The 22,988-nt window shown below is 33.3% G+C and overlaps 1 protein-coding gene across 1 annotated transcript; it reads left to right on the top strand.

The window, feature by feature from the left end:
* Nucleotides 1-11,557: 11,557 nt before the first annotated feature.
* Nucleotides 11,558-22,512, top strand: LOC129226159 (protein FAM114A2-like). Its single transcript, XM_054860760.1, has 4 exons — nt 11,558-11,687; nt 14,430-14,697; nt 20,845-20,924; nt 22,501-22,512. Exons 1-4 carry the CDS (start codon nt 11,610-11,612, stop codon nt 22,510-22,512), a joined length of 438 nt encoding a protein of 145 aa, XP_054716735.1. The 5' UTR covers nt 11,558-11,609.
* The last annotated feature ends 476 nt before the right edge of the window (nt 22,513-22,988 follow it).

Raw genomic sequence — 22,988 nt, 5'->3', positions numbered from 1 at the left:
AAAAAAAGTATGTTTGAAAAAAAAAATTGTTTAGGAATTTACTGAAAAAATATTCTATTCAAACTACTAATTAATTTTTCAATAAAACTACTTCTTTCATTGGATCTGTATTGCCACTTTCATAACATTTTATAGAATGTGACCAGAAAATGTCAACATACAGGCAGCACCAGGTGTTTTACGCCAAGACATGCAATCAGTGGAATCTAATAGCCCTAAAAACTAAACACAGTCGAACCTCCATATATCGAACTTCCACATATCGAAATTTTCTATATATCGAAATCCCTGCAAATTTCTATGTTCATTACATAGGAAAATTGTTTCTATATATCGAAAAAACTCTATACATCGAAAAAATTTTCGAGACATTCGTAGATTTTTTTTTCCACTTTAGACTGTTTGTCTCATGAAAAATGAAGGTTAGAGGAGAAAATTACGTTCATTATAGGTTGCTACGAAACTCATAAGGAATCTGGATTTGAAGGCTGTGTAGATAGGTTGTTGTTCCATTCTGGAGTTCTTACATTCCCTCAAGTTTATTTCAAATCTTAGTTGTAACCAGTAACACTGTAAAATCAGTTTCAAGTCATCCCTTTTGTCTGTTGATTATCATTCCTAGTCTTTTTAGCTTCAGTAAAAAGCATTCAAGTTAAGTAGATTAATTTTTTACTTTTCTCCCCATTTGTCAAAACGAAAAACCCCTCATGTTGCGGATCAAGTTAATTGCCGATGAATGAAGATGCATGACAGCGCAAAAATGTAATTTCTGTTAATTTTTTATTTTTCAACTTTCAATTGATCCGATGCTCGTATAAATTAGAAATTGGGTTTCATGTACGAGAATTAGCTTTAATTTTAATGTTTTAGGAGATTTTTAAGATAAAATAAAATCGTTTCTATGTATCGAATTTTTTTCCAGAAATTTGCTACTTCGATATATGGAGGTCCGACTGTATATATGAAAAATAAAGCCAGTATATATTTTGGTTTTTCAGAAAATTTTTCTCAACATTCATGATGACCTTACAATGTGCGAACTAATAATAAGAAAACAATAGACATTATTGATGGGTGAAAACTTTTTTAGGTGCATTAGGCATTTTTTGAGATGGGAAAAACAATTAAACTCGTGACGCTGTTACCCGACACCAGAAATGCAGGTTTTTAAGTGAAAACTTTTTAGGTGCATTGGGCATCATTAAGCGAGCACCCGAATGGCTAAGGTGCTGGACTGCAGATTCATTTGAGCCTGAAATTCTCTATTAAATAGAGAATTTGATTTAATGTTTCGGACTTGGAGATTGCGAATTCTGGCCTCAAATTTGAACATTAAGAGCCAGTTTTTATAAGAGTCAGGCAGGTCAGATACATGCCATTTTTGATTTCGCTAAAAATTTTGCAGTGGTTTCTTTGAATGATTTTAGAAGACACATATTTTTTCTTTTCTTCCAAAAAAAATTTTTGTGACCCACAAAAATTCCGAAAGTTGGTCCCGACTTAGTTCTTTTCTATAATCAACATTTTTACTTCCTTTTACAAAAAAAGGAAGTATTGTATTCGTGAAAAAAATTTCACTCAAAAATCGGCCTTCATTTCCATTTTGCTCACCCCCGAATGACTGATGAATTTTTTGTTTTCAACCCGACCACACGTGGATATATGCCTAGGAACGCACAGACACCCGAAATATCCATTTTGACGACCCCCGAATTACAACGAATTTTCTCTTGACATACGTATGTATGTGCGTTTGTGTGTATGTATCTCGCATAACTCAAAAATGGTATGTCCTAGAAAGTTGTCATTTGGTACGTACACTCCTAATGGGGGTCTAGTTGTGCACCTCCCCTTTTGGCTGCATTCGGATGTTCCTAAGGAGGTCTTTTGCCCTTTTTGGGGAAATCGGTGTTAATTTCGATGTAAACTCAAGTGGTGTTATAATTTGTTGGACGCTTGGCGATATCTCGCCAGTATTTTGGTTGCCACGTTTTGTCGCCAAGTTTTGTCGCCAACTTGGCGAAAAATTTTGCGATGTTTTTTTTTAAATATTAAATCTGGTTTCAATTTGGCCACTGTTGGTGATATTTAGAGAGTCAACTATTGAATCACGTTAAAATTGCCAATAATGAGGAAACGACATTAAGTCGGAGTAAAAGGAAGTCATGTGATGCACACATCAGCTCATTTAATATTCAGTTATCTCTGCGCATCGAGCATCAGCTAAAGTAATCTTTGTGATCACAACATGATATTTAGTGCCTCAAATGGTATATATCGTAAATTTTATGGCTGACCTTCAGTGGACCCTGGCAGGAGTGGCTAAACTTACTGTGCCGAAGAATGAAAATGTGTCATGTTTGAGGCATCCTGGTTCCATGCACTGAGGTTCAACCATGGTTTTTGCGAGCAATTTGTCTAGTGATATATATAAATTATTAAATTGGCTCATTAAATGCATGGTTAATGCTCACTGCTGCGAAAAAATAGCAGTTTTGTCATCAAAATATGATAAAAAGTGTACATTTTAGAAGCCTGTATCTCAGTGCACTGAGGGTCAGCATAAAACTTGATACCTACATTTCAAACTGGAGTATGTGTATTTTCACAATCAAGTGGCAGAACTATGGGCAAATTATTTTCAAAAACACAATAAAATGAATGTAAATTCAAAACAGTAAAATGAACTATTTCTTTTTCAATTCAATCAACCTATCCGGGTTTAAACTTTCCTCCAGGGACTTCTAGATACTATTTAAAAAACTAGTATGATCAAAAACTTAGCATAGAAGAGTTATAGACTTGCAAATAGACTGATTATGCTTACTCGCCTACTTCATACTTTGATGACTGGAAGTAAAGTGAAAAAAAAACTTATTGTTGCGGTAAAAACGTAAGTAACTTGTAACACTTTTTTGAAGATGTTTTAGGTATATTTTTAATTATTTTAATTAAGATAGCTTTTTTTCATTTGCACTTTACATTATAGTTCGTTGACATTCGTTTAGGCATGGTAATTAATATTAGGTGTAATAATATAAATTATTCAATGCCTTCATTAGTTGCATGTCCCCACCCTCTGCGTTGCCAAAAAATGGCGGTTTTTGGTATCGAAAAATGCTAAAAAGTGCGGTTTTCATCAGCCTCTATCTCATGCACTGAGGGTCATTGTAGAACTGGAGACCTGCATTTCAAATTAGAATATGTGTATTTTCACAAACAAGTGACAGAACTATGGGCAATGGTTCTGCAGGCTCATAAAATGCACTTCAAGATGAGGAAATTTCTTACGAGTTAACGACGCATCCAGTTAGTTGTAAGCAAGTTATATGCTTTGCCTTGAATTTTTTTTTACTGTCCCACTAGTCAGTTAGGTAATTGTACCTTTGTTTTATAATGTCATAATATTGCTTTAATCATAAGTAATAAAATATCACTTGGTAATTGTTTGCTATCATGATAGCTTAGTGTAGAGAAAATAATTTTTGTTACTATAATGTACGGCCTGAACGAATGTCAATGAACTATAATGTAAAGTACAAACGAAAAAAAGCTATCTTAATTAAAATATTTAAAATACAGTACACCCTTGATATCTCGAATCTCTCGGGACGGGAAATTTTTTCGAGATATCGAGTTTTCGAGTTATCAAGGTTTTTAAAAAATTACACTAGTAACTCTCACATTTACACACACGTACGCTATATGCATTTATATATGTACTATGGGACCACTTCGAATTACAATCAGTAAAGTAGTCTTCAGTATTTCACTAGATTTGAAATTTTCTAATTGTCGAAAGTGCACAGGATGAGATTCTGAAATGTACAAAAATTTCAACTTGGTTTTTTTCACCTAAAAGTTTAAAAATTCTAATTTTATCTTCAACCAGTAACGTCGCATTCAAAAAGTTCTCAGCAGCCATTTTGTAGGTGTTAAAAAAGCTGAATGATGAAAATGTGGAACGCATTTTCCGTTTTCCGCTCGAAAACTGATGGACGAAAAATCGAACCCCTCTCCTCAAAGTGGACAACAAATGCACAAAGATTCTAAATTCTGGGGAAAACACTGCACCCCCTTCATGCCAACACTCCCCTATTATCTTTCCCCAATCCCCTATTCACAAAATTTCCAAGAAAAGGGATGAAAAAAGTTAAAAGCAATTGTCTCTGGAACTGGTTTTACTACAAAAATTGCCAAAGCAAAACGACAATTGAAACTTGCTTCTGTGCAAACATTTCGACAAGGTTTTCGAAAAATAAACTTCGAGATAACTATGGAAAATACATTGGGGTTTTTATGGAAAATGCTGGGGAAAATTTTTGCTTCGAGACATCAAGGGTTTCGAGATATCAAGGTTTGACTGTATGCCTAAAACACCTTCAAAAGAGTGTTGCACATTTTTATCGCAATAACAACCGTTTTCTTTTTTTTTTTTTCACTTTGCTTTCAGTTATAATATTATAAATTATGCAAGTAAGCATAATCAGTCTACTTGCAGGTCTATAACTCTTTTCTGGTAAGTTTTTGATCATACAAGTTTTTTAAATGGTATCTGGAAGTCCCTGGGGAAAAGTTTAAACCTGAATATGTTGACTGAATTGAAAACTAAATAGTCCATTTTACTGTTTTGAAATACGCATTGTGTTCTTGAAAAGAATTTGCCCATAGTTCTGTCCAGGCCCGTGTCCAGATTTTCATAAAGGGAGGGGTTTTAAAGCTACCAAATTTTTACTCGAGGGGGGGGGGGGAGTTCAATTCCTCAATCCCTCACAAACTTTAGTTTCACGTAAAGTTACGTAATCGCAGTATGGCATTTCTATTCCTGTAAGGACTGCTGTGCCCCCTCCCTACTCCCCCCCCCCCCAAGGATAATTCTGGCTGCACAAGTGACCGCAATATACCTTCATTTTACTGCTTCTTTTTAATCAAACATTTTTTGTTTCGAAAAAAACCATGCTTCTTTTTGATGATAACTGGTTACTCTGTGGTATATTGCAATTAGTATTACAAAATGTCCACAGATTCTTTTATAATTCAGCATGGCATCATAATGTATATAAGTTTTATATTCTGAAATAATGCTTAATAAACGTCGAATGAAACAAGAAATAACTTATTGCAGATGCAAATTACGTTACCAAACACAATCACTAATGCATCTTCATAGCTGCAACATAAGCTAAATCCTTTATAACCTCCTTAAGTAATATTAACTTCGGCAAGCAATTTTGGCTTTATACTGACAAATCATTGAGCGCTTCTTTCACCACGGTTTTTCCGAAATATTGTTCCAGTTGGTAAAACTCTAGCAGTCGTATATTGCAGATTTTTTTTTTTACTTTTCCTTTTTTTAAAGAAACGCTGCACACAAACTTTTACTTTAAAACTAGTCAAATGTACATTTTCTTAATTTGGCTTATTATTTTTACCCTAATGGGAGGGGTTTAACCCCTAAAAACCCTCCCCTTGGACACGGCCCTGGTTCTGTCACTTGTTTGTGAAAATACACATACTCTAGTTTGAATTGCAGGCAGTAAGTTCTACACTGACCCTCAGTGCACTGAGATAAAGGATCATGAAAACTGCACTTTTTAGCACTTTTCGATACAAAAGCCGCCAATTTCTGTCAGCGCAGAGGGAGAGCCATGCAACTAATGAGGGTATTGAATAATTTATATATATTCTTACACAAATTACGTACAAAAACTGTGGTTGAACCTCAGCGCCAGTTTTGCCAGATTGGGAGAAATTTCCCCATTTTGGGGAAATCTGGTGCTCTCTGGGGAAATTTTGGGGAAATGGGTTTTGAGGGGAATTCTTTGGGGAATTTTTTTTTCTTGGGGGGAAACCTGGGGGAAAAAAACCTCGGGGGAAAAATAGTGTTTAAATTCGCATCTTGACATCTGGTAGTTACATTGTTTGTATCAAACAGCGTTTTTTTGGCTTTGCTCAACTTTGGAATTTGCATTTTGGATTATGTGGAATATTATGCTACGGAATTCGCATTAATAGTTCTAGTAACTAGTTGATACATGAAACAGGCACAAATAAGTGTGATGAAGAATGTTATAATACAAAATATATACAAATAAATATATACAAATATCATAGTTTGAAGGTACATACAGAAGCAGAGTAGTAAATAAGAGTAGAAAAAAAATATTTGGTTATTTTTTATCTCTCGGTCAGGCGCTTGTATTTATGACTAGTGGCACCCGCACAGCTTTGCCCGTAGTAGAAAAATAAAAGGTATTTTGGTTCCCTGTATATTTACAAAAAACGCATGATGAATTTCTCGCCAATTGGCTTGCCCACGTTACGGTTCCACGTTGTGATAACTTGGTCATTTACTCGACCATCTTATGATAATTTTGCTCGGGAAAATGTTCTTAAAATTGGAATAGAAAAAGAACAAAATCGAGTTTTCGAAACATCGCTTAAAGGTGCACACCCCCATGCTACAAACTAATTCTTTGCCAAATTTCATGAAAATCAGTCAAACGGTCTAGACGTTATGCGCGTCACAGAGATCCTGACAGAGAGTCTTTCAGCTTTATTATTAGTAGAGATTTAAAAAAAAGATAAAAATAAAGAAGACAAAAAAAAAAGCGAAAATGGCAAGAAAAAAAAGTTGGGGAATTTTATAAGAAAATTTAGCTATTTGGGGGAAAAAGTTTTTTTCAAGAGACAAAAATATCAGAGGAAGTCGATTCATTTTATGAAAATATTAGTGGAAAAATAATTTTCGAATTTGAGGAATTTTGATAGAAAACATCGCTATTTAGGGAAAATTTGGAAGGGAATTGGGGAAATCTGGATTTGACCATCTGGCAACACTGCTCAGCGCATGGAACCAGGAGGCTCAAACATGACACATTTTCTCTTTCTTCGGCACAGTTTAGCCATCCCTGCCAGGGTCCACTGAAGGTCAGCCACAAAATTTTCGATACATTTCGTTCGAGGCACTAAATATCATGTTGTAACCACAAAGACTACTTTGGCTGATGCTCGACACACAGAAATGATCGAATTTTTGAAATTTCTGATTTGGAAAAACCTCCACGTTGAGCTCCACTTTACAAATTTTTACAGGTCCCTAAACATTTTTTTTAGAGGAAAAGAAAAAATACGTGTTTTCTAAATTCTTTTAAAGAATCCACCATAAAAAATTGAGCAAAATCAAAAATGGTGTACAGTCGACGCTCATTATAACGACCAGTGGTTAAAGTCCCAACTTTGTTCTTATAAACTCTATGTTAATTTGCTTTCGTTATAACGACCGTTCTGTATCGTCTAATGCAATACAGCGGACGCTACTTCTTGTGTTCTTTCCAATAAAACAAATTTGTAGCTTGGAATGACATTATTGCTAACGGACATCTGCCTGAAGTTTTCCATGTCAAATCCAACTTTGAGAGGGGTGGAGGGGGGGATTACCATTCACCACAGCTAGCACAGAAAAAATAATGGGAGGAAAAATCCAGAAATTTCCAGATTGCTAAGAAAAGGGAGTTGACAGATGTGTTGGTAGTTTGGTGTTTGAATCCAGTGGTTTTAAAGATTTGGGGTTCTCGGGGGACTTTTAAATGTTTCATTGTAAAGCAAGAGAAACACAATTTATCACCTATATCTGAAACAGAAAATAATGTTTTTCAAAAATCACGTCTGCTAAAAAAGCAGACATCTGTTTCTGGTTTATCTTCAGAAAATGTAGTGGTAGCAGTAGTAGTAGCAGATTTGTAAGTGTGTAACATTTTCCTCCCTTATATTTTCTACTTTAAAACTTGTTTAATATTCTGTCATAATATTTTGCACACAACTTTTCTAAAAATTCCTATGATAAAAAATATTTGGGCATTTACTTGGGCATGCATGATGACGATGTACATTTTTTAAATTTATACCTCTTATAAAGACCTTTTTCTCTGGGACAGAGATGGTCGTTATATCGAGCGTCGACTGTATATCCAAACACCCCATTTCTGCCTGGTTCTTATAAAAACTGGCTCTTAAATAGGGAATCAGATTTAACGATGTCCAATGATCGCAGTCTTAGTAAAACAAGATATAAAACCACAATTGGTGCTGGTTTTACAAGATATTTCAATAGATTTGAATCGAAATTGTTTGTTTCCTATTTTAGTTACCATAAACCTATTGTATCAGTTTTAGAATATAACGATGATGAGAGAGAGTTGGTTGAAATTGTGGATGAAAATTCATAAGTTTCATTGATATTCATTTCATAGAATACCAATTAGTTAAATTTCGTATTTGTATGTGTAAGTTTACGTTTTAAGCAGCCGATTGCAGGTTTTGTATGTAAAATTTGCATTATTTTTCATGTGCAATTATAGCACATTACAAGAAAACTGTAATACAGTGAAACCTCAATAAGTAGTCGACCGGTTAAGTGGTCACTCCGCTTAAGTGGTCGTTTTTCTTTAGTCCCCACAAGGTCTCATTCACAGTAAGGTAAAATGGTCCTCCTTTACTGGTCACCAAATTTAATTTTACCCAGTTAACTAGTCACTCAAAAATTGTTTTCTAAAATTCCTTTTCTTTATCGTATCTTAGAGAATAGTGTCGGACTCAGTTGAAAGGCTGTTTGGTAGTCATTTTTCCTTGAAATCTCGATCCTCGGTTCCGGTCGTTCAAAGCATACTTCTGGCTGTGACTCTGCCGAGAGTATGAATCAAACTCTTTCCAGCGAGACAGACAAAATCTAATACAGTGAAACCTGTGTAAGTTGACCACTTGCGGTGCAGTACTTTAGTGGTCAACTTAGACAGGTGGTCAACTTATAGAGGGTAGTAATGAAAGCTTTTTTTTTTTTTTTTTTTTTTTTTTTGTCATTTCTTGTCCCATGCATTTTTTTAACTAATTGGAATACTTTAAAGCCACTTTCATTGTTTAACATTACTTTAAAACAATAAGAAAAAAAATGTTGTTTAAATATTTTTTGAGATTATTTACCAAAATGATGCATTAAGTATCATACAAAATTAAAACTTTTGTGAATTGATCAAAAAAAAAAAAAAAAAGTGCCTCATTGCTTATGAAAAAGTACTTACTTGATATTAACAATTCCTAAAAATTCATAACAAGTCAAAAATGACTCAAATTCTTCATTTGATTTTTCCTTATACATTTGTAACCATGGTAATCTACTTTTCAACAAAATAACTCCTTATTGAAGTTTGGCTCATTTTCTGGGACTTAACATTAGCCCAATGTTTTTCAATGGAAGCATAAATTTTCATATGTTTTTCTAAAATGGGTCTGGTTACTTATTTGAAGCATAAATGATGAAACGTTTAGTACAATCTAATGCTTTTGCATAGTGGTCAACTTACAAAGGGTTTTTTACAATACTCCAAACCAAATTTGGTGTTCATTAGTGGTCAAGATAGACAGGTGGTCAAGATAGACAGGTGGTCAAGTTACAGAGGTTTTCCTTCATTATATAAGATTGGACTAATTCCGTTCCTGACAAAAGCGGTCAACTTAGACAGGTGGTCAACTTGCAAAGGTGGTCAACTTTACAGGTTTTACTGTACCTGGAGAAAGTTGGTCAGTATTTAACATCCGTTCAAGGAACTAAAAACACAGAATGTGAAGCTTGATGTATGTTAGAAGAGATCATTCTTTTCCGTAAGCTACAACTTCGTCAGCCAACATTGAAGGATTGTAGTAATGCACCTAACTACATAAAAATAAGTTGTTATTATTAAGTAATGTTTAAGTAAGAGAAAATAAAACAAAGTAACTATCATTAGTATTTTTCCCCCTTTTTAAAATTTCCACTAATTTATAGACATTTATTACATAAGCTATTGTTTTTCTCACAGAATTCTACTGCTATTCATGAATATTTGTAAGGCGTTTTTTTTCTTCCTTAATTTCCCACTTCACATAAGTAGTCACTCCGCATAGGTGGTCAAAAATTTTTGGTCCCTTGAGTGACGACTTAACGAGGTTTTACTGTATTTATAAATCTTAAAAATGTATTGAATAGTTAGGGAACTTATCTTAGTTTGAAAAGTAAGCTGAACAGATTCATCTACTGTACGAAATATATTATGTTTATAAATGTAAATAAATAAATAATTAAAAATTTAATAAAAATCAAAAAAATCCGATTTGAATTTAAAAAAATCAGGTTTAAATTTTAAAAAAGTATTTAACATCCGTTCAAGGAACTAAAAACGCAGAATGTGAAGCTTGATGTATGTTAGAAGAGATAGTTCTCTTCCGTAAGCAACAATTTCATCAGTCAACATTGAAGGATTGTAATAATGCACCTACCGTACCTACATAAAAATAAGTTGTTATTATTAAGTAATGTTTAAGTAAGAGAAAATAAAACAAAATAACTATCATTAGTATTTTTTCCCCTTTTTAAAATTTCCATTAATTTATAGACATTGATTACATAAGTTATTCGCAACTCCAGCGCTTGAATACGCTACCTTGTGGTGATTAACAATACTAAAGAAAAAGGTAAAACATTCCATGTGTTTTCTTTGGGGTAAATGACACACTTCAGAAATTTTATGGTGTAATTTAATTTTAGAAGAATAGAAAAGAAAGCTTCCCACAAACACAATGAAAAATTAATGTCATTCACTAAGCCTCAAAGCAAGTTATAAGTTACGGCATTTGTTTGTTTTACCTTTTTCATTCGCCATTAGACAGTGGCTACAGCGCCCCCTATAGTTTATTGAAGTTGCGAATTGTTTTTCTCACAGAATTCTATTGCTATTCATTAGTATTTGTAAGGCTTTTTTTTTTTCTTCCTAATTCCCCCTCCACGTAAGTAGTCACTCAGAACAAGTGGTCAAAATTTGTTTATCCCTTGAGTGACAACTTAACGAGGTTTTACTGTATAAGTTTTGTAGTAGTAGTTTTAAAAAATAAACAAACACTTCATTTAAAAATATTTCTTGCACGATAAAATATTTCCTGACGATTCAAAAAATACACGCGTTGTTCAAATTTTCACTTCTGCCAGAGTGTCTTTTTCTTTTTTTATTTTAAACTAGTGGCACCTGCAAAGCTTTGCCTGTAGTAGAAAATGAAAAGGTCTTTTGATTCGCCTGGTATATTTACAAATATTGTATGGTGAATTTTTCGCCAATTGGTTTGCCCATGTTATGGTTCTGCGTTATGATAAGTGATTTACTCGTCCATCTTATGATAATTTTGCTTGAGAAAATTATCTTAAAGTTGGAATAGAAAAAGAACAAAATCGAATTTTCGAAACATCGCTTCGAGTTGCACACCCCCATGCTACAAACTAACTTTGTGCCAAATTTTATAAAAAATTGGCGGAATGACCTAGATGCTGACAGAGAGACTTTCAGGTTTATTATTAGTAAAGATATATAGATATGCATTTCTTTAGTTTTTTTTTCTGTCCCCTTTTTACGTATCCATGGTTATGAGGAATAAGTCAAACAAATTTGCGAAAGTTTTTGGCATTTTATATTAATCAAGTTCAATTGTACTTGAATGTGTTTTTAAAAATATTATTGTCTGATGGACAGGGTTCTAAGCTGCTGTTTGGGGGCCTGGACACCCTGGAGCTGATCGGCAAGAAGACGATGGACATCCTGACCGAGGGAGACCCTGGGCTCAGGAAGAAGAGGGCGGCCATTTTGGAGCACCTCACCCTCTCCCAGGTGACTATGAAGAAATTGCACTATTGTTTTACACTTTATCAGGGATCAATCCAGTATATTTTTCTCGCTACCTATTTTTGTGAAAGTATTGCATCATTCTATTTTAGTGAAAGTTTTTTTTTTTTTTTAATCAGCATTGTTTTTGTGAACTTTCAGAGGCATCCTAATTTTTGTAGCAGTAGAACAAGTGAAATTTTATTTCGAAAGGTGTAAATGTCATCTAGTATTATTCTTTACAGGTTTCATTTTTTGGGGGGGGGGGAATAAAACCTAAGAAGTACGAAAATACCATCGTAGTTTTAGCTTAATGGGCTATGTACTGTGTACAATATAGGAAATTATGAGAAAAACGGTTCCCCAAAACAGATGTTTAAAGATTGCGATACTATTGCATAAATACACTTTGGCGAGAAACGGCTAAAAATGAGTTAAAATACTACAAAAAGGTTTCCATTTAAGCGATTGCTCATATAAACCTGCTTAGAAATTTATTTTATGAGTAAATTTTGTTTTAAACAGAGAAACAAATTTTATATTTTAAAAGTCGGAGTCAGCCATTTTTCCTCCGTGCATAAATTTTTGCCAAAGCTATGAAGTAAGATTCAAAGTCGGGAAGTCCGAGTAATTTTCGGGCACAGGAGTCGGAGTCAGGAGCGCCAAAATTGTCGGAGTCGGTCGTCAAGAGCTATTTCCAACAAAGTTTGTTTGAAGTAAATCCGCCTTTAAGTTCGGAATCTATATTGACTTTCAGTTTCCCCGTAGGGGGCTAATGTTAAGAGATTTGAACTGTTCAAAATTGAACGAAAACTTGTTCAAACCAAAAAGATATTTTTGATACATGTTTTTCATCAAAAGCTTTTCCCTACAAAGTTTATTTGGAGCCATTTCACCTCTAAGTTCAAGATTTATTTTTGATTTGAATTTCCCCGTAGGCGCTAATGTTCAGTTTTTTTGAACTGTTCAAAATTGAACGAAAAATTGTTCAAATCAAAAAATGAACTGGGAATGAGATGTCCTCGCTAACTGTAACTCAATAGGAACTCGCTTCTCAGTAATTTCTTCACTCGTTACACCATTTCTCTCGCAAAGAAACGTCTAATCCGAATGTGCTTTGTTCTCTTATGGTATTCTCCTTGGTTCTGTGATAGTTTGACTGCTACCTCGTTATTTACTTGAAGTTCTGATTCGTTATTTCCTTGATCAGTCTCCTCAGCCAAACTAATCCTCTGGTATTCCATTGGAATCCTTAGAATAATATGGTATTTCCAATGGAATACCAATTGCTACAGTAGACTGCCTTTAAACTGCACCATGATGTTGCTCCACCAGCATAAATACTGTTACAAATGCTGTAAATAGTAATTATTGTAATAACGTAACCTGTAAATAGTTTCCCGTAATGAATATACAACCCCTTAACATATGGCTAAAGTATACAACCCCCTATTCTTTTTTTCTTATTTCATTCACTGATTTTATCAATGAAAGTGTAGTTGTAGAACGTTGTAGCATTTTCTGGAATCTTTGAGAGCTCTCTTTTCGGTGTGTATGTAAACGGTTACGCTGGATAAAGAGTTAGTTTCGATTGAGATTTCGAACTGAGAGCGTATTTGCTCTGTTTATAGCGAGGCATTTGGCTGTGTTGTTTTCGTATTTGGAAGTAAATACGTGTGTAAACGTTGAGTTCACGGTGTTGAGTGATATTTGCTTAATTGCTGATGATTCATTTAGCAGTTGTTGACGATTTCTCCTGTACATAGTGTAAATAAAGCTCCTGTGTTTTTATCAAGAACTGTGTCTTCATTTCAAGAAAGTGGAAGTCGCACCGAATCCGTAACAATACAAACAGCACCTGTGGTTGAATGCCCTGTTGTGGTATTCCATTCAAGGAAGCCAAGAGTGCCAAACAAACTGGTAGCTAATATAGAATTAGCACTAACCAGACAGGGTCAGTGCTAAGGGGCCATTCATTAATTACGTAAGGATGATTTTGTCAATTTTTGACCACCCCCCAATGGGTACATAAGATTTCCCCCCCCCCCCCTCCATTGTTACGTAAGATTCCATTCCGTTTTTCAAAATAATAAAATAACGTATCTTACATCACTGGAATCGTTGTTAAATTAACTATTATTAAATTAAACCTTTTTGCGTAAAGAAATATTTCCTCGAATCTAGACTGAATGTTTTTTCGACATTTCTTTGTATATATGATGCAATACAGTTGGCTCTCTGTTTAACGACGCTCTATTTAACGACTTTCTCTATTTAACGACGGCATTTCACGGTCCCAGGTGGCCCACTATAGTGTTAAAAGCATTCTATTTAAGGACGCTTTCTACTTAAGGACGATTTTTTGTGGTCCCTTGAAAGTCGTTAAACAGAGAGTCAACTGTACTAGTTAAAAATAAAACACGCCATACGTAGTGCGATTCTTTTTTTACATTTTGTACTATTCATTCCTTGTGAAACAAATAATAAACAGCTCATCCTTTTAGTTTTTTTTACCTTCAAGACACAAATGACGCATGATCTCTTCCAAACCACTTGACCGCTCGATTTCTGATATAAAATATCAACTTGGAAAGTAATACGTAAGAATGGGTTTGACACCCCACCCCCCTTCCCAAAGTAAGGACATGTAGAGAGATTTTCCCACCCCCCTCCCCCTCGGAACCCGTACGTAATTAATGAATGGCCCCTAACTTACTGAAAAATATAGGATTGCTTGTCTGTCCTCAGATCCTAAGGGAGGCCAAGGAGAAGGCTTCGGGGCCCTCGGAGATATCGGGGGAGCAACTGCCCCCGGGGCCCATCTACGGCCAGCTGCTGGAGGACTACCAGGGACTACAGCACGTGGAGGCCCTGGAGATGCTGTCCAAGCAGAGCTCTGCGCGCCTGCGCAGGATGAGGGACCTGACTGCGAAGGACCCCCTCCTGGACAAGAGCCTGGAGGAGATCAAGAGCATCTGCGGGGACATTTCCGTCCCCTCCCAGGATGATCCCAAAGGTGATGGAGTTGATTGAGAAATGTATTTAATCTAACGGATATGAACATGTGATAAAGTTATGCTGGGTTGCCATGCTATGGGGAAACCTGAAAATACAGAGAATTCAGAAATTGATTTAAAAAAAAAAACACGAAAATCAGAGGTTGAAAATTTTGTTAAAACCTGGAAAGTGCAGGAATGAGAAATTTTCCCACTTTTTCTATTGTCTTTTTATATCTTTCCTCCTCTTTTTTTTTTTTTTTTTTTTTGCTCTTTCAAGCCTTTTTTTTTCTCTCAAAAATCGGAAAAAATAAGATTTCTTTTAATTTTTGGTCCCCGATTTCTTAATCTTTCTATTTTTTCCCCTCGAGGCTTCATCCTCCGCGATATCTGCCAAAAACGTATGTTTTGGAATCATGCCAACCACCTCAAACGTGGCTGTGCCGAAAGTTGTATGCCTCGTTTGAGATTTCAATCTTTTTGCATCCTGCAAGTATTTCAATTACTTTTAATGTTGATGGTTTTTTACTATATACTACCTTATTTTATTCATCATTTCAATAATATTTTTATTACTTTATTTTAGAAAAAATGCAAAAGTTAATCAAAAAATCTGGCTTTAGCACCCACCATCTCGAATTTTATTGAAACTTGGCATAGTTACTTTTTTTTGTGTATTTAAGAAAGTGTAAAAAATATTTATGGTGAATCTCAAACCGTTTAGGCTTTACAGCCTGTTAAAAGTTTTGGGATTTCATGATTAAACGAGGCGGCTGCAAGTTGTTCTTTTGATTCCAAAATCATATTAGGAAGTTTTTAAAAACAAATTTTGGGTTCCAATGCAAGGAAAAAAAATAACCAATCGTTTATATACATCTATATTTATTTATTTATTTTCGATTCTTACTATGTTCTACCACAAAAAGAAATTTTAGATTTTTCTCTCTGTTGTAAAGTTTTACTTGACAAACAGACCTAATTTTAAAATTTATGTTCTCACTCGATCAACATTATAAGCTCAAATGTTTTTAATGAAAAAAAATGCATTCTTCTTTAAAATGTATGAATATTTGACACTATTGTATGATGCAGTCAATATTGACCTCTGGCTCCCCCCAACCCTTTGTTCAAGGACTATGGGATTAGAAATTGTTGCCTCTTTTTCAAAATTTAGATTTATTTAGGAATGGTACACACTTGCAAGAAATGGTACAGTGCAGAAAATTGAACAAAATTATTACTTATACTTAATTAAATGCGTAAACTGGTGAATTAGCCATTTTTTGTTAAATTTTTGAATACCATGGCTTCTAGGTTTTATTTTGATGCGGTTTTGAATATCATCCCTTTCACAAATTAGTTTTTGGCTATCGTCCCTTTTACGATTTTTTTTTTTTTGGATTTCCTCCTTTTTGCTCGCTGACCACTCTCATTCCTGAAAGTGGCAGGAATTTTACTTTATTTTTTTCTTTTGAAATTGCAAAAAATCAATGTGCCAATTAACCAATTGTATATTTAATTATTTATTTTTCTGTTAAAAAATTCAAAATGTCTATTATAACAGCTAAAATTATTTTATGTTTTATTTGAGACTAGCTACATAGTTCAGCTTTGCGCAGTCTGCCTCAAAAATAAAAGTTATGTCATTTGACGGGTGTTCAACAGTTAGACTTGAGTAACAGAAAAAATGTATATGTACTGTAAAATGTCCCCTCAAAATAATGATTCTTAAGTTTGGTTAATAGCGAATTTTAAAGTCCCGAGTAAATTAAATGCAAGTCTGTTAAAAAAAATTAAAAAGGTAAAATTTTACCTCAAATCAAAAATTTTATTTGTTCACAGTGTAGGGGAAAAAAAAGATCACGCTGCTTAGCAAGGTATTTCTTTTCTACCCTAGCGAATATAGAAAAATGACATTTATTCCATCTCCTTGTTTATTTTTATGATTTTGGATTTTAAAGGAACTTTTAATTAACTTGGAAAATTGGGGGATTCCGGGACACATTGGTCCGCATTTCTACTTTTCATCTTTTATCTCATCAAAAAATATTAATTGTATTAAATTTATTGTGTCTTGTTCAACGAGCCACGACTCCCACTATTTTTTGCAGATTATTCAACTTTTTAATGGAACTTTTAACTAACGTTTTATTTAGTTGATCGATTATTTTGTACAAACCTTTTGCTTTTTTAAATGGCATGTTTTTAATTTATTGGATTATTTAAGCTTTTAATAACTTAATTTAATCATTCAGCAGATTATTTTTTATTTTAACCTAACTTTTAGTCAGGGTTGGCAAGGTTTTGGACACTACGGTAAAAGCCACGGTAAAAACCCTGGTTTTTACCGTCCTGTCCAAAACCCTTGTGTCCAAAACTGTCCGAAAGTGTCCAAAACTATATTTTTAGAAAAATTGTATTCTGTGAGAAAACATCAAAAACAGAATAAAATGTATCAAAGTAATGTTTGATATTGAACATTTATTCAATGGAGAACATTCAACTTTTTTATGCAGCTAATTTTAATCTAGTCACATAGAAGTTGAATTCTTGATTAAAATTTCAATTTGTATGCATTATTATTATTATTATTATTATTATTTGATAATAGTAACTAATTTCCCTTTGTTTATGCATTTGTGCAAATGAAAGCAGGGTTGGCAAGGTTTTTACCATTCTGTTCAAAACCCTCGAGTCCGAAAGTGTCCAAAACTATTTTTTGAGAAACTATATTTTGTAGAAACCAGTCAAAAACAGAACAAAATGTGTCAAAATTATTTTTTTTTTGACTATTTAATATTTATTCAATGTGAACATTCAAGTATAAATATATATAAAACTTATTTATGCAGCGGATTTTAATCTAGTTACGTGGAAATTAAATAGCTATTGCTAATTTTTTAAATAAAATATTTTTTAAGTGACAAATATTGGAGAAAAATATTATCAAATTCTCATTAAACCTCATTAATAAATATATTTTTGCATCATGAATATTGCAGTAAATACGAATTGATTAGATTACACCCTTTTAGCTCTAGAATAGTTTTGGACAGTTTAAGACAGTTTCGGACACTTTTGGACAGTTTTGGACGGTAAAAACCACCTGTCCTGTCCTAAACCAGTTTTGGACAGTCCAAAACCCAACCCTGCTTTTAGTCTTTTTTAAGGGCTTGGATTTCCTTAATACAAGTTGGAATTGTGTATTGTGCTTACTTTTTTTTTCTGTTACCGGTTTTTCCGTTCTTTGCCATCCTTTGTAAAGTTAACTTATCACAAAGCTTCAACAAACTTATCAGTAATTATTCTATTGCTCACCACAAACTCCTGAGCTATTAAATTATGTTCAACTCTTTTTATTGAAATATTGCAAGTACTTAGTTAAAGTTGCAAAGTTCATTTTTTTTACTTCTATTTACAAAACAGGAAGTATTGTATTCGCGAAAAAATTTTTACTCAAAAATCAGCCTTAATTTCCATTTTTCTCACCCCCGAATGAATGTTGAGTGTATTTTTTTCGATCCAATCACACGTGGATATGTGCCTAGGAACGTACAGACACCCGAAATATCCATTTTGACGATCCCCGAGTTAATGACAACGAGTTTTCTCGTGACGTCTGTATGTATGTGTGTGTATGTATGTCACATAACTCAAAAAAGGTATGTCCTAGAAAGTTGAAATTTGGTACGTAGACTTCTACAGGGGTAGAAGTAGTCCTATATATCCTATATTTCCTATGTTTTCAAAAAGAGCATCAAAAGTGTCCTGTATTTCCTATATTTTTGCCAAATGTCCTATGTTTCCTATATTCCCATCGTTTGTTATAAAAATTTATAGAAAATGACTATTGAAAAGCCTTTAGGTTACTTGATTTTCACTTAATCTCACAAGATGACAAAAGATACTTCAAGACTGCTTAAAATCGAGATACATAAGTATTTTTTTTTTATTTTTATTTTTTTGAAATGTCTGCTGGCACCCGTCTGTTTAAATTTTGCTGTAAGTGTAGAGTATTTTTGACAAAATTTAAAATTGTTTTAAGAGAAAGCTTCAATGGTCCATATTTTATGACAAGCATTTCAAACCTTTGATAAAGCACTTTGTTCATGAATCTTCACTAACAACAAAATGTGATGAAGATTTAGCCATTATTAATGTAAAAAAAAAAGATTAATACAAAAATTTTTGAGGAATGGGGATTTGATGTACTTGGCAAAAGATGAAATGCAGAAAAATGTTAGTCAAAAGCTGCTAATGTTCCAAAATGTAAATAATCAATGATTGTAAATAGTTGTATTAAATGTAAATAGATTTCAGATTGTTTAAATTTGCTTTAAAATATTTTTTGTATATAAGTAAACTTATTTTCTTATTACATTATTCTTTCGGGAACAGGAAACTCATTCTAAGTATCATTTTTATTTGGGTTTTTAAACTGTATGCAGTATGATTCATTGAAATCATTGATAATAGTTGGTGCAAAAATAATTAGAAAAAATATACTATGTATTGTTTATTTTTTCACATAAAAATCATTCATAAAACATGTCCTATATTTTTCGTGGAAAATGTCCTATATATTACAAGTTCACCACTTCTACCCCTGCTTCTAGTAGGGCCTAATTGTGCACGTTCCCTTTTGGTTGTATTCGGATGTTCCTAAGGGGGTCTTTTGCCGCTTTTTGGGGGGAAGCCATTGTTCATTTCGATGTAAACTCAAGTGGTGTTATTATTTGTCGGACACTTGGCTATATATCGCCAGTCTTTTGGTCGCCAACTTGGCGACAAATTTGGCGATTTTTTTTTTCTTTCTTTCTTTTTTTTTTAAATTTGGTTTCGATTTGTCCACTGTTGGTGATATTTAGAGAGTAAACAATTGAATCACATTAAAATAGCTAATAGTGGGAAAGTGACATTAAATTGGAGTAAAAGGAAGTCATGTGATGCACAAATCAGCTTGTTTAGGTTCAACATATTGGCAATTGTTGCACCATTAAGCGGTAGCTGTTGCAGTCATTTTGAGGTTTCGTATGTGTTTTTCATTAATAAACAGTGAAACTGAACAATAAAAGGACGTTTTGAAAGGGGGGACATTATGAGAGGGTTAAAAGCATAGACTAATAATAAGAGTAGACCGAGCTATGGCAACCCTTTTGCTGCTCATAAACCAAACCATGTGACTGGTGGATATCCTAGCAACAGCGGGCGTTGATCGTAGCAGATGATCAACGCCCGCGAGAAATAAAATAAATACAATGGATGGAATGATCTTTTATGGAGTCCGATTTGTAATATTGTAAGTTGTAAATATTTTGTTAATATAGTGAGTTTTTCGTTTAGATAGCATTGTGCATTTTCTTTAGTCAATTTCAATAACTCTCTAAGCAATTAAAGATACAAGCGACCAAGAAGAATCAGCAAACGGTAAGATTTTTACCTACAGTTTCAATTTAAGATACCGATTAGTACATTTTTGCGTTAACGCAAAACGTTTACGCCATTTCGTTTACGCCATTTCGTTCACGCCAACGCTGACAGCTCCAAATGAAATAAAAGTGACCGAAAACTGATCAAAAACTGTTACTAATGTCAAAATAATGCGTAACTAAAAGAAAAACAGTTCAATCTCTGCACCTGGAAGTTTTTTTTAATGAAAACACATTGTCTTAAAATACATGTCGAGTGCCAAACTATAGATAATGCTGCCATCTAGCAACCATGCTGCCAAAGTCTTCGCCAAGCCCTTCCACCAGTCACATGATACATCTATGAACCAATTTTCTTTATCAGCAAGAATGAGAAAGCTCGGTCTACTCTTATTATTAGTCTATGGTTAAAAGGGTCTGTAGGGGACATAGCAAAGCCTTTGGTAATGACACGTATTTGTAGAAAAGCTGAAAGTATTAATAACTACAAGTACTTTGACTTCTTGGAAAATATTTTGAATTAAAAATCATTGTAGATATTCGAAAAGGCTCAAACAGCCGATAGGAAGAAAAATAAAACCGTTGTAATGTAAAAGTTGAGTTAACTTTGTGCAATTTTGAATTTTATGTCATGCAACGAAATACTAACGGCCACAGGTCGATTGTTCAAGAAATCATGTGTGTTAATTCATTCCCTGTTCAGTTTTGATGAATTCGTTTATTTTTTCTTCCCCACAGCGAGGGAAGACTTTGAAACGCTTGTGCGAAGACACATGCTCGAGGTGGATCTCCCCTTCAGCATTGAGAGCTTATTGCAGGTACGTTCTTGGCTTTCTGATTGGCTGAATCATTGTAGGAAAATTAAAATTATCTTCCAATTAATTATAATGTAGATAAGGGTTCTCTGTTAATTTTTTTTTTTTTTTTTTGTAAAAGTTAGACTTCATTTCTGTTTATGTTATGTTATTTTATGTACTTTATTTCTTATGATTGTTTATTTTTTTCCCCCAAAATTTTTTTATTATTTTTTTGAGCAATCAAGACTGTTTATTGCAGGGTTGGCCGGATTGGACCCAATGGGTTTTTTTGAAAAAACCCATTTAAAAAAACCCATTATTTAGCCCACTTTTGGGTTTTTAAAAATTTTCTGAGAACTTTTTTTTTAAATATAATTAATTTAAATACTTTTACAATTTAAACTTCTTTTTTATTTGTTCTGCACCAGAGACAATGGACATAAAAAATGAATTTTGAACTTTAATAGTATTTAACTCTTAACGGCATTAAAAAAATACCTCAAAGATTAAAAAATATATATTTAACTTTTTTCTTTAACTAGTCAATAAATAACTCAAATTATCTTGGCTAAGTCCTGCCACTTCTGATTTTCTCAATAGTTGTAGATTGTACAGAGGAAACTACTCTAGCAAAAAGGTTTTCATGTGGATTATTTTCGGAAACCCAACATGTCACAAGTCTTGAATAAACTAGGTATATTTTTTAGAAATTAACAGGTTTTACAAACGGTCAGGCAGAAAACAGAACAGGATGTACAGTATTTTCATTATCTCACGAAAAAGTTTAATATTTCTTAGTTTGTACACTGAAATAGAAAAACAGGCAACATAAAATTCAAAGAAATGTCTTGATTAAGCTGGAATTCAGTAAATAGGGATTTAAACTACTTGAGATTCTACAGTAGTTTTGCATAACAAAATGAAATACAATAAAGTAAAATGCAAAAAATAAATAAATAAATAAGTAAATAAAAAATGTAGTAATTAAAAATGAACAATAGAGTTTATCACTCAAGAAGTAACTCTGCCTTAACTGTTTGTAATCATGGAAACTAAAAAATCTGAAACTTCACCATTCTTGGGTTTCGTCGTCTTTTATACTTTTCTTCAGAAAACGCTGAATTTTAACTAGTTTTCCAGCTTTTTTTTACCCCGAGAAAACTTTTGCACTTCGTCCATATACTTACGCTACAATATGCTACAAGTACCCCCACATTTTCTTTAAAAAAAGACAAAAAACCCACATTTCTTTCAAAAAAACCAGCTTTAGTTGGGTTTTTTTGGGTTTTATTTAAAAAAACCCATAAAACCCTGGGTCCATGGGCTTTTTTAAAAAAACCTGGGTTTTTGCCAACCCTGGTTTATTGTCCTTACTTAGCCCCAAAGTATGTCATTCATCTTAAATTGTTCAAATCTATTGTCCATGTGAAGATCCTTGAATAACTTCTGCTGAAATCATCGTACAACCTTGATATATTTGTAAAATTTATTATAAATTTAGTCATATTTTTTTTTTGACAATTTGTTTTTTATTCTGTCAAGGATTTTTAAATTTTAACATCTTTTAACTTTGACAATTTTTTTAAATTTTTAACAGTATCTATTCTAGGATAGTTTTATTTATTTATGTTGAAAATTAAAAATGCCTGTGGTGGGAAAAGTTGTGTATTGATATCTAATGTTAGTAAAAAAAAAAATGCTTTGAAATCAGAATACATTTAAACTCTTGAAGTTTCTCCAATTATCTAAAAAAAAATAGCATTTTTATTTTAAAAATGCTTATATATCAATTTTTTGAAACAATTCTAATGAAAATAATGCAGAGTAAGATTCCTTGTTCCTGTAAAAAATTTTTTAGATATTGTACATGATTTTCACTGGTACTTTTTTTTTTCTTAATTTCAAAAATCAAAATCCCATGGTCTGCTATGTATACAGGGTTCTTACGGGTCATGGAAATCCTGGAAAGTCATGGAAAAAAAACAGAATTTCAGACCTGGAAAAGTCATGGAAAATTGAAATTTTCATTGAAAGTCATGGAAATTTATTTCAAGTCATGGAAAAATGTCCTGGACAAAGAGAAAG

Source organism: Uloborus diversus, chromosome 7 (genome assembly GCF_026930045.1).
Source record: "Uloborus diversus isolate 005 chromosome 7, Udiv.v.3.1, whole genome shotgun sequence".
NCBI classification, from domain to species: domain Eukaryota; kingdom Metazoa; phylum Arthropoda; class Arachnida; order Araneae; family Uloboridae; genus Uloborus; species Uloborus diversus.
Note: the sequence above shows the minus strand (reverse complement) of the source record. Positions and strands in the feature narration are given on the sequence as shown.